This window comes from Lepidochelys olivacea (genome assembly GCF_965140295.1).
Source record: "Lepidochelys olivacea isolate rLepOli2 genome assembly, chromosome: 5".
NCBI classification, from domain to species: domain Eukaryota; kingdom Metazoa; phylum Chordata; order Testudines; family Cheloniidae; genus Lepidochelys; species Lepidochelys olivacea.
Genome location: NC_140415.1, coordinates 44,842,133 through 44,854,696, shown reverse-complemented (window position 1 = coordinate 44,854,696; position 12,564 = coordinate 44,842,133). Strand labels below are relative to the sequence as shown.

The following is a 12,564-nucleotide window of genomic DNA, read 5'->3' as shown; positions in this document are numbered from 1 at the left end:
GCAAATACTGTGAAATTCATGGCACTGGAGCAGAAATCTTTCTAGCATTAAATCCACTGCTGTCAGTGCACACCATCAAGAATCACCTCTGTGACCTAATTAGAACTTGAGCTGGTCAGAGAGAAAAACAAAATTGTAAATGCTGTAGACAAAAAAGGGAAGTCTCATGAAAATGTTCCCTATATTTTGACAAACTCTAATGAATACATTGCTTAATGGAGCTAAACAACAACTATAGCAAATATTTGAGTCTGTTAACTTAGATTAGTGATGGCAAACCTTAACATTGTCCTTTTTTTCTCTGTAGTGTCTACGGTAGTTACTTGATGCTTTAATACATAGCTGTCAGATTCCTTGCTTTGGTGGTGTTTTTGTCTCAGGCACTTAAATTTATATTTTCAAAGAATAGGGTCTGGGGGTGAAGGAATTCTCCTCCCCCAACCCTACTGAGTGTAGAGCAGCAGCTGGACTGCTTCACGTCTCTAATTCTAGCCTCTGCAGCACCTGCACTCCATAGGTAATGGTGGTGGGGCTTCCACTTGCTAAGCAGTGGGTGCTCCAGTCCCACCCCAGATGGCTTGCAGTGTTCAGGCACACAGTGATACCCCGCAGCCGCATGGTTCTAATCTCTGCACTGCCCATTAACTGTGCACTCCATGCACGACTGCCATTGCACACTAGTCAATACCCCTTTGCTCACTAATACAAGTCCCTTCCTTCTTGTGCTCCTCCTTCCTGCTGATATTCAAACAAACAATGATCCACATTCTGCCTGGGGTAGAGGGTAACAACACTGACTTGAATCCCCAATGGTGTTGCCTGTGTTGTCCCCTCTGATCCCCAGACTTCTCCCCCCTGCTCCCTAACCCAACAGAAGGCAGTGGCACCTCTAGGCTACGTGCTACTGGCAAGGAACATGAGAGGAGCCAGGCAGCTGTTTTCCATGGCATACTCCCTTGGGAATCCCATTTGATTTCAAGCACAAAAGTGCCCGGAGATTACTTATGAGACAACCCTACCTGAATGGGAATTCTGCATGGCCATCCGTGAGAGAGGTTGCAAGAGAGCCCGGCTCCAAAAGGAACTGGGTGTTTTACATTAGAAATTTATGGCCTGGCCTGGCCTGGCTGGAAGACGCTGTGGTGACTGGAGAATTACTGAAATAGTGACACCACAAGAGCCTAAGAGACTGACAATTAATTGAAAGAGAGGGGTTTTAGTTGGTTTATTTGTGTTTTCCTTAGCATTTATTCAACTTCTCTGATCTATAATCATATTGAATAAAAGGAAGTCTTTGTGAGAGACCTCACCACCTCTATGTAGGCTTTAGAGCTCACATTAAACATGCTCCGGGCTTTCCCAATGGTCCCTAGTCTTCTAAGCAAAGCCATGGAAGACCAGGCTTGACAATTCCTAATTTTTCTTATTAGGACCACTCGAGGAACAAAATTCACTCCACTTTCTAACCAGAATTAATTAAATCGGTGCAACTCCTTTTTGTGAACACTTTGGAACCAGTTTAAGAGAGAGGCTAAACTAAACAGATACCAACAACTCAGACATTCTGAAATCAGCCTACACAATTTCCATCAGCCATTTCCTATTTAGTTAAATCAGTACAATTTCTGGGTGTAGACCAGCCTTCAGGTAAAAAACAAGCAGCAAAGAAATCTTTAAAGGGCATGCTTTATGTGTGCCAGTAAATGGTGCTCTGTGCGCAATTTAAAAAAAAAAATCTTTTGCAGGTCACCTTTAGGGATGTATTTAATTTCTGTTGATTTTCATAATTTATCTAAGGGCCACACTGGTTAATGCTTTCATTTGGATCTGTTGGGTGCAGGTTTACTGGAACAGCTACTAATATAAGTGAATAGTAGTTCAATTAATTTTCCATATGAGTCCCACTTTTGATACACGTGTATTTTGGGTGTAAAATGGAGTTACGTCGTTGGAAGACATCCCTGGATTTCCAAGGCAAGCGCCCATGACGGTGGGTAATTGTATCAGGAGCGGGTTGCTCTGTTTCAGTCTTTGCTAGTGTACAGATTCTAATTTCTTATTTTAAATGAGAACAACCAAAGTTGTGGCCTCTCTTTTTCGAAATACAAGAGAGTAGGGAAAGTGAACCTCCCCCCAAACTCCTTTCCCCCTTTAGTGCTGGGGAGAGCCCCTACTCCCTGAGCCGATCTCCCTGCGCCTGCCTCTGTGTTTCTCGGGGCAACTCTTTGTGTCTGTCTGCCTCTAAGGCGGCTTGTCCCGCACAAGCCAGCGGCTTCACCCCCTGCCTCTCGCCCTCCTCCTTCCTCTGCCTGGTCTAGGGGAAAGCACCCTGCGGCCAATGGACTGGCAGCCTCCCGAAGTTCCGCCCTCCTTCCCCGCACGGGGAGCAGGTCCCCGGGTTAAACAGCCCCTGTCTGGGCTGCCGAGCTTGAGTGAGCGATTGTCCCTGCAGAGCCTCGGAGCAAGAGCCGCCAGCCCCGAGCCGCGCTCCATGCCCCTCTCTGCATAGGGGACAGCTCCCCGCATCCTTCTCCTCTTCCCCCAAGGCGCGGCAGGAGCCGAGAAGCGGCGCTGAGCCGGGGAAGGGGTCTGGGCTACTCTCTCCCACCACTGCACTGACCATGATGAGCAAGCGGCAAGTCACCGTCCTGCTCTTGCAAGTTCTCCTGCAGTTTAGCCCGGGCTCTGGCGCCCAGCCTGCCCCGCAAGGTAAGGGGCAGCTACCCTTCGGCCGCCGGACGCGCGAAGGGGCTGGGATAGGAATAGGTGGGGCACTTTCCCAGCTGACTCGCCAGTGGTCGCTGAGTATTTATTCTGCTGAGGTGCATTGTCATGCTAGACAGCAGGTGTCTTGACTGGAAACATACGGCAGTGATAGAAACCGAGGATCCCCCCTCGCAAAGATGGCTAGATTGAATGCAAATAAATCTCCTTGAGGTCATTATTTAACCCGTGAAAGGGGCACAGCAGAACAATGTTTCATTCAGAGACATTGGAATTAAAGCGGATTAACTGACTAGGGAAGCACCAGGGTCTCAAACTTTTAAACACTTTCCTTTTTCTTTAAATGGGCAATGAGATGTCTCTACATCTATTTCAGTATTGGTCTGGGATCGTGTTGTTTAACTGGATACCCAGATATGAGGAAGCTTGTGATTAAGTTTCACAGGTATCTGTGACATGTCTCACCTCTTAGTGACATTCTGTAGGGTTATTCTTATCATCTCCTATTTTTTAGTCTCCTCTCCTCTGGTCTCTATTCTTCTCTCTGTCTCCGTACACACGAACCGTACCTATGTGAGGACAATGCTACTAAGGATTAGACATAGGCGCAGTTCTTTCTACTTGTGCTTAGTTTTAGGGTGATTTATTCTAAAGTACCCCAAAAGGAATGAATTTGTCAGGCACAAACATCTTAATTTATTGAAGGCTCACTAAAACAAAAGTGCCTTTATTATGTTAAGAGTTGGTGCCAACTTGAGTTGACAACAGGGTGGTGGGGTGGGGGGAGCAGAAAAAAAATCTTAAGTTAGTGAAAGTTAAATTCTTCCTTAGAGAATTTCAGAAACTACTCATTTGACTTTGTATTACTAATAAAGTACTTGTAATGTCTGGACGCTGTGTTGTTTAATTTCCCAGTAACCTCTACTTGTATTTAACCACCTGTTTGCACATTTTCATTTGAACACTGTAACCTTGAAACTGGGAGATGTGATTGCTTTAGGGGAAATTTTTCCATAAGTTTGGAAATAGGCTGTTTTTAAACTGTGTAAAGTACTGTACTCTCTATGACCGCTTACAATTACAGCACCTTTGCTTTTGAGGCAAAAAGATGGCACTCTCTGGAAATTATGGATGAGATTTTCAAAAAACACAGACACACACCTTCCCTTGGACTGCTTTGAAAATCTGAATCTTTAACTTTTATTGACTTATTTTTACTTATTTTTTTTAAGTCTGTTTTGTAGACAAACCTTTGCCAGGTTCCAATGGCTCAAGTAGCATTTTGTATTAAATAGGCTTTCAATATCCAAGTATACATTTAGAGTAAGTATACATTGCCTCTTCTATTTCCTAGGGATTCTCTTCTACAGCTAATATTAGAATCTGTGCAGGGGGTGTCTTAGACTGCACTAAATGACTGTATTATGATGATTTCATGTTATATATATGATGTTTCCTTACTGGTCCAGTGTGGTTCAGTTGGTAGAGCTCTTACCTCAGAGCCAGAAGAACAATGATTTCAAGTTCTCCCCCAAGACCTGTATATATACCAAATGTTGATATTGTGTGTACCACATTATGAGAGATGCTGCCTTTGTGTATTATAAGATGTTGGTGAGAAGTGGAGTGAGGTTTGGTGACTGCAGCAGGGAACTAGGAGTTAAAACTCCTAGTTGGATTTTGTTCCCAACTCCTTGTGTTAACTTGTGGAAGTCACTTAACTTCTTTGTATCTTAGGACTGGTCTGCTCTATAAAATTAGGTCTATATAAGTCACTTGGGGTCCATCTGTTTGTTCATGTGTCCACGCTTACATTTGTCTCTGGCCAATGTAAGCGCCCCGTTCCAGCAATGCAGTAAACCCACCTCCCTGAACAGTCACTACTAAGGTTGACACAATGCGAGTGTAGACGCTGCATGATCTGTGTTGACCCTAACAGTCCTCCAGCACCTGTCCCACAATTCCCCATTCTCTGTGACTGTGACTGCTGGGGTCATAATTTTAAACTCCTCTGCCCAGAGGTCACAGAGACTGGAAGACATCCTCCTTTTTATAACTCCTCGTGTTTTTGAATTGCCTTTTCCTGATTGCTCACCTTGGCAAGCACACCTAGCAGCTCACCCTTGTTATGTGCAACCACTTAGTCAACCATGACAGCTCCAAGCACTAAATGCACTCCTGCCTGGTATTGGATCTCCTGGGCCTGTGCGGAGAAGAGGCTGTACGAGCACAGAGATGGACTTGCCATAGAAACATGGATATCTACAAGCAGATTGCACCAGCGATGCAGGCAAAGGGGTACACAGGGATCAGCAGTAGTGCTGTGTGAAAGTGAAGGGACTTTGCCAGGGATAACACAAGGTCAGGGAAGCCAACAATAGATCTGGTGCTGCTCCACAGACATGCCATACTTGGTGGAGACCCCACTAGCACCCTGCAGACCACTGTGATCTTACTGTGATCCAATCTAGTGAGTAAATGCCATCAGTGCCCCTTCAATCTACCAAAAGCACATTCAACAGTCATTCTGCACCTGCTGAGCCAGTAGTTGTCTCTTTTCTTGGTGCTGTTGAGGTAGCCAGTGCACAGCTTCATGAGCAAAGGGTAGGCTGGTTCCCTAGAGTCACTGCTGGCATTTCAATTTCACCAGTAGTAATTTGCTGGTTGGGAAAGAATGTCCCATGTTCTTAAAGATGTGAGCGAAATCCATCACCAGCCCACACTGATATCAGTGAAGTATCCCCAGTGATCCATCAATTCTTTCATAACCATAGAAGAGTACTCCTTTCTGTTGATGTACTATGGCAAGGTGGGCTAGTGTCAAAATAGGGATATGCATGTTGTCTGACACCCTAATCTGCTGCAAATCCATCCACTATGTCCTGCACATTGCTGAGAGTCACTGTCCTGCATAGCAAGAGACATTTAATGAACCTACAAATTTGCATGCTCCCACTGTGCATTTTCCAACTCCAAAATGATTTCCTACTGACTGGTAGCAATCGGGTGTTGCTTCCAGAGTATGATTGCCACTCATTTCTCCACTGTCAATGCAGCTTTCATTCTGGTGCATCCCCACTGGAGGACTGGGCGAGCTTGGCACACAGATCCAGGAATGTGGATGCTCTCACACCTGGAAGTTCTTGTTGTTCCTAACCTGCATTATGATGCAATCTCATCAGTAGGTGCTCTTTTCTTGGGCCCAGAAGTGGTACTTCATTGTCTTCAGCTGCTCTGTGAACACCACCAACAGCCTTGAACTGTTTTTCACTATGTTCCTTAGCAAACTATCCTTGAAGAAATCCTCATGTCTCCTGTTGTTGCAGTACTTCCTGCGAGTCTGCAAATACGGGAGAAACATGTGTCCTGTATTTGCAGCATTCATGAGAACAGTGCAGAGCTTTGTGGGCTCCATGCTTCTGTCAGAGATGGCAGATACTTTGCTGGTCTACTGCCTTGGACAGGAGCCCTTTTTTTGCTGGTCTCCTCCCTGATACCCTCAATAGCTTCCCTCATTGCCTTCATTCTCCCAAGCTCCTTTCTCCGCTAAGAACTTTACAACCTCTCTTCTAGAAATCACAGATGCACAATTAGTCTTAACATTTTTGTGCTGGCCTCCAAAACAATATTTTGTCACTCTCTTCAAATGTAATTGATCCCCCTCCAATGTTATCACGCTGCACTGTACAGGTCCATCCTAAGGAATTTGGAAAGAGTTGGTAAGATGATTCTTGGGATATGCTGCAAACTTAACTGACTCATTTAAAAAAAGAATGAAAGAACAAAAGAGTGTAGGTGTTTGTGGGCATACCTGGCTGTATGAATGAGATCTGCTGCGTGTTCCTTTCAGTTCTAGCAATTTGCTCATGTAAGTTTGTTTTCAAGTCTGCCGTTCCAAGGAAACGGGCTAGAAGATTACTTTTCTTAAAATGAAAGTGTGATTCTCTTTTACATTTCTTTTTGTTCCTTCCAACCAGATCATGGCCTTGCTGGGGCCCCAAAGCTGGCTTTGTCCAGAGAACACTGCTGTAGGACATACCTGTAGGAGGGTAGACGCTTGTCCTAGCTAATAACTGTTGCTAGCAAATGAGTGCCTCACACCAGGGATGGATTTGATCACAGTGATACATCTGCATTGAAGTCAATGGATGTTCATCTTAATTCATCCCAGATACTTGGATTTGGTGCCTATTTCTAAAAGAATCCCATTGATGCTAAGAAGTTGTGCTTTATTAGAACCCAAACAATTCAAATATATCTTTTAAACATAAAAATGCTTATTAAAGGGCATTTAGCCTGAGTAAAGACTTCAGGAGCAGGCCTGAAGTGATCAAACATGTACAGAATCTCTAAATACTTCATAAATATCCTAATGTAATATATTAATTTATCAGCATTTAAGTCAGATTTAGTTTTAAATGTCTGAATAAATTCAAGCTTAATTAATCATTAATCTCATAAGAAATTAGCTAATATAAAATATGTTCTTGACACAAAGCTATTTACTAATATATGCCCTTTTCAATAACTGGTTTAGCATTTAACACGCCTAGAAGATTTCTATTTTATGCCAATGTTATAACTTAGAAGATTTAGCTGCATATTTTGGGTGGTTATTATCTGCACGGGTTTGCTGTATGAAGTAGTGAGTTGTCCTTCTGTCTTTGATTGGGGCTATGAGGCTGCTTTCTATGGGCCAAATGTGAAGAGGTGTCAATCCCTCCTCCACCATATCACTGATCTCAGTAGAAGTGAGGGCTCAATCCTTCTTGGTTGCCCTGTGTATATAATGAAATTGTTTATGGATATAAATTAAATGCTGTCGATGGTATTTGGCTAGGTGGCTCTCAGACATTCATTTCTCTGGTATTCGACAATAAATCTTGGGTACATTTAGGTCCTGGTCCTTCTTTTGTAGTGTACCACAACACCTAGTAAAATCAGTGGGAGACTGAGGTGCATAAGAATCAGGCCATTAAATTGTAGAATATTGGTGCAACTTTCAATTGGTTTATAAGAAATTAAGGCCGCCTATAAGGGGAGAACCTCCTTCTTTCCTCATTCTGTGGGGGAATTCCCTTTGCATCCAAATGCAATGGGGAGCGATTCTGCCCTCTAACCCAGCTGGTATCCTGAGACTTGCATAGAATTTGGGAGCATAGAACTTGGGAGCACCATGGAATCCCAGTGCCTCCTTACAGCTGAGGTGTTTTCATGTGATCCTGGAGGAAGCTGTGTTCCCATGTGGTCCCTTCTGTTGGCTGCCCTGGAGACAACTGCTGCCCCGGGTGTAGGGAAAAGTGCATTCAGTGGAATGGGTCAAATTCATTATAAAGAGCGGTCACTTTGAAAAAATATTGTGAACTGAGTCAAAATTGTTGTAGCTGAGGGACAGAGTTATAGGAGATGAGGCCAGGCAGAGCAGGCCTACCTGACCCTGACCATTTCAGCCCAAACTATATATTATAACCTTGGGAAACTGAGGCAGAGCATACCACAGAGCTGCTGTTACCTTTTTTCTGTGTACCCCATCTTCCACCACCATTGAGTTCCACCAGTTTTTGTCTTCATGTTAGTGAGGGTGGGGTAATATAGCCCAAACATGATAAAGCTATTAAAAGGGCATACCATATGTACAGCATTGTGACTAAATAAACAGAATTACCACAAGTTTACTCAAGTGGTTCCTTTGTAATTAGTTCTTATAGGAAGGAGATAGGAAATATGCAATTTTAATAATATTTGGTTTATATCTGAGATGTGCAAGATTTCTAGTAGCATTGTTGATTTGGTTTGGAGGCATTTAATTAACTTTTTCCTTCCCATCTCTATTTATTACTCAAAAAGCAGTAATAATTAACCAGCATAGTGAAAGAACACTATTTCATCAACAGAAAAGTGTGCCTTTGTTCCAATTCTGTCCTAGAAAAATGTATTCAAAGATTTGGAAATATTGAGAAAAGCACGATTTGATATATGGGTTAAAAAGGAAAAAGTGAGAGAGATTCTATGCTTCTAACTATGTCAGACTATCAGAAAAAGGTCTATATGCATTCTTTAAAAGTTAAAGAGAATTCAAGTAGATTTCATTATGTCACTCCTTTTAGTTTCTTAATCTATACCTTCAGATGTGCCTTGATTTGGTATACTATGAAGAGAATGTGGGTCTTATTTACATAAAATGTCTTTTAGCTTTCTGGAAAGTCAGCAAAGAAAGCAGTCATTTATATCATATTAGATATCTGCCTATGTAGACTATATTAACTGAAACCAAAATATTTGTACCATACAGTACAGTGCACTGAAAATCTTTTACATGCATATTTTGACTTTAGATCTTGGACTTGATTGAAGCATGAATGACAGTGTCTGAATTTATAAAAACAACAGTGGGTTAAGAGATTTCTATTAAAAAGATGAATTTTAGAAACCTGCATTAAAAGATTTTAATAATTTGAATTGAAAAATAGAGTAAAGGATGCTAGTATTTGAGCAGTAATAAACAATGCTTGCTAACAATTGATGCTAAACAAAATAAGTGACAACAAAGGCTATAAAAAGTCTGATGTCGTGAGTGAAAGATTGCTTCATATATTCTAGCTGCCGTTCAGAGAGAATTTGGATTAATTGCTAAAATATCCCCATGACAACAAAGAATAGTTTCTATCCCCCAAAGAGAAGTCATTGTGGGATATTAGATGAAGTTCTCCTGGGTCATTATTGTACTATAATTTGATATGCAGTTTACCTACCAACGTCCCAAATCATTTTATTTTACAGTTTTTGATCTTCTTTCATCTCCCAGCCAGAGGCTGGTAAACTTTCTACAACAAGTGCTTGCTGATCCTACATTGAATGAAGTATATGTGCTCTCAACATTCAAATTGCAGACAAAGAGTACAGCCACCGTATTTGGCTTGTATTCTTCAGATGACAACAGCAAGTATTTTGAATTTACAGTGGTGGGGCGATTGAATAAAGGTAAGTCATTTGACTCCAACCCCCTTATTTTATGGATCTACAATTATTGACATGTCTGCAGTGGTCTTTACAAACAATGTTATTTGCAGCTACTCTTTTGTTGTTTATTTCACTCCTCATCACCTGCTCATTCTACTGCTCAGGAAGATATAAAATGTTAGCAACATTCTCACCTCCCCTTTTATGCTTCCGTGCACAGCACTGATACTACCCTGATGCCGACTAGGCGCAGCATGCTGAGAAAATCAGCTGGGGTCTCTACTTTCTACCAGCCAGCTTGCTACACGCAAGTGCTGCATGGCTCCTAAAGAAACATATAAAATTATTTTTCTTTCTTTTTCCCCTGGGACAATAACTGCTTCTTATTACTAGGGAATGTGACAGACGCACGCACATGCTGCCTCATGCATATGAAAGAAGGGTACTTGTGCTGTGGACCTGAAGTTTAGATTTGACTGTGCAAGACAAACATTCCTAGCACTTACAGAATCTTTCAGGCGATGGAGAATGTTTGTTCTCCGTTTATTGGAATCAGTTAATTAAGAGGCACCGTCCAGACTTGAGCAAAGTTAAAATTTCTCAACAAATATATTTCTAAGCTAGATGTAGGAAAATTCTCCCACTCACTTAAAAAAAACAACTTATTTTTTAATTAGAAAATACAGAGGTGCATACAGAGAAAACCCTTAAAACCAAAGGTCTGGTCCTGTAGCTCCAGAAAACTGCTCCTGAAGTCAATGAGTAAGAACTGCACAATCAGGCACAGTGTATATACACACACGCATGCACGTGCACACACACATACTTTTTGTTGAAAAAAATAAGTCACACTTCTGTCTAATTTGCAAGAACTTTTGCATGCCTTCAGATCTTTCTTGGTATGAATTATGAAACAGACTTTTTGAGCTTTATAGACAATGTTTAAATTGTTCCCTGGCGGTTCTTAATATGTTTCTATTGCACACAGGGAACACAAAGAGTGAGTTACCTTCTCGTCTTTACAGATGATCCCTCTGTGTCAGGATTGAGAGATATTGATGGGCAGTGTGGAGAAGCTTGCACTGTCACTACTCATTTCCTTTTGGACTCTTGAATACGTAGAGAACTTCAGTCTACAAGGCTGCCACTCTAGCACCATTATATGATACATTCAGATTTAAGATTAGTTAAAGAGACAGAGCTTCCTCAGTAGGGCTTTCCATTGAGATCTATTCCCCTCATTATTTTTGTGTGGTTTGCCTACGATATGCACATGTATAATTAGTTAACATTTGTCAAATGCTTTGAAAATATCCACTGTGCAGTACAATAGGTGTGGACAGTAGGTTAGAATGCTCATTGGAGTGGGGCTTTTCACTACAGCTCATCTTAGTTAGATGATTGCATGGAATCTGGGGATGATTTAGCATCCTTTTGAGTGTAAATATAGTATTATTTCAAGACTTTTTTGTTATGCACATTGTGGGCCCAGATGGCAAATGGACACCTAAACAAGATGAAGTGAGCTGTAGCTCACGAAACCTTATGCTCAAATAAATTTGTTAGTCTCTTAGGTGCCACAAGTACTCCTTTTCTTTTTGCGTATACAGACTAACACGGCTGCTACTCTTAAACAAGATGTGAAATCTAAACATTTGTACTTCAGAATATAGGGGCATAATATTTCCACTGATGCACCAAGTGTTGATCTAAACAACCTGAAGCAGGAGTTAGTTATGTGTGACTATGCGCTGTTTGAAAACTGGGGTCCAGATGTTGTGCACACATTCTGGTTTTGTTTTTGTGGATTCTACCGTAAATACATTAATGCCCATGTGAGGGTTTACAGCAGAATAATTGGACATGGCTTCCCCGCAACCTGGATTTGCTAAGTCTACACTAAAGTCTTATTTATACCAGAAATGTGCACTGGTTTAACTAATTCAATCTAGTTAAACTGCTGTAGACTTCTAATGTCATTGTACAGTAACTGGTTTAAATCTTGCTTCTATCAAATTACTGTAAGTCAGTCTTACTGATGCAAGATATTTTGATAGAAGCAAGAGGTGAACCATTTTAAGTGTATCTACGTTAGGGGTTTGCACCTATTTAAGTAGGTTGATTTTTTTTTTAGTTTAATCTAATTAAACTGGTGCATTTTTCATAGACAAAAGCTAAAATAGTCCTACAGACTTCTCATGCTCACTGTCTAATAAGGGCACTTGGAGAAAAACTGTTCTCACATAATAGAATTACCTCTTTTACAGCAATGTTTCTTTTAAAATCTAAATAAATACAACTGATATAGCTTAACAGCTCTGTGAGCCACAATCTATTACTATGCTGCATCTGTAGTTTCACTGAAAATGCTCTAAGTTCAAACCATTTTATTGGCTTTCAGGGGCCAGAATGACAGTGAATATGTTTTTTAGACAATGCAAGTAACTGAACTCTTCACTAGCTGCAGGTTGGCTGTGTGAAGTGTTCTGGCGGTGGGAGGGTACTTGCAGGATCACAGGTGGTTTAAGTGTAACTGGGACTGTGGTCCATCAAAAATTTGCCCTCATCTTCTTCAACAGACTGTTCCAGCCCCCTCGACAGACCTTTGGCTTTGGCCCAATAACGAGTCCTTGGATCTTCCTCTCAAGCCAGACAGTTCAGCTGTCCTAAAGCTATCCTGGCAGGTGGCCAGCAATCAGTTGTGTGCTCTACCACTGTCCTCTGGTTTCTCACTCTGACTGACTCACTGCTGTGTTCGGTCATTCTGACTGCAGGGCCCAGTTCCAAGGATCCTGCTTTAATATACCCCCATGCACGTAGAAGTCACATAAGTAAATGCCTGCAACATAGAGTTGGCAAGTGAAACTCAGCGTTTGCCAG

General features: G+C 41.8%; 1 protein-coding gene across 1 annotated transcript in view; it reads left to right on the top strand.

Annotated features, from left to right (window-relative positions):
• The first annotated feature begins 2,430 nt into the window (after positions 1-2,430).
• The window catches only part of THBS4 (thrombospondin 4), a 57,361-nt gene continuing 47,227 nt past the window's right edge, over positions 2,431-12,564 (top strand). The window contains exons 1-2 of the mRNA XM_084628481.1: positions 2,431-2,709; positions 9,505-9,705. Coding sequence (XP_084484607.1) covers positions 2,622-2,709; positions 9,505-9,705 — 289 coding nt within the window. The 5' untranslated portion in view covers positions 2,431-2,621. The remainder of the gene's footprint in view (positions 2,710-9,504; positions 9,706-12,564) is intronic.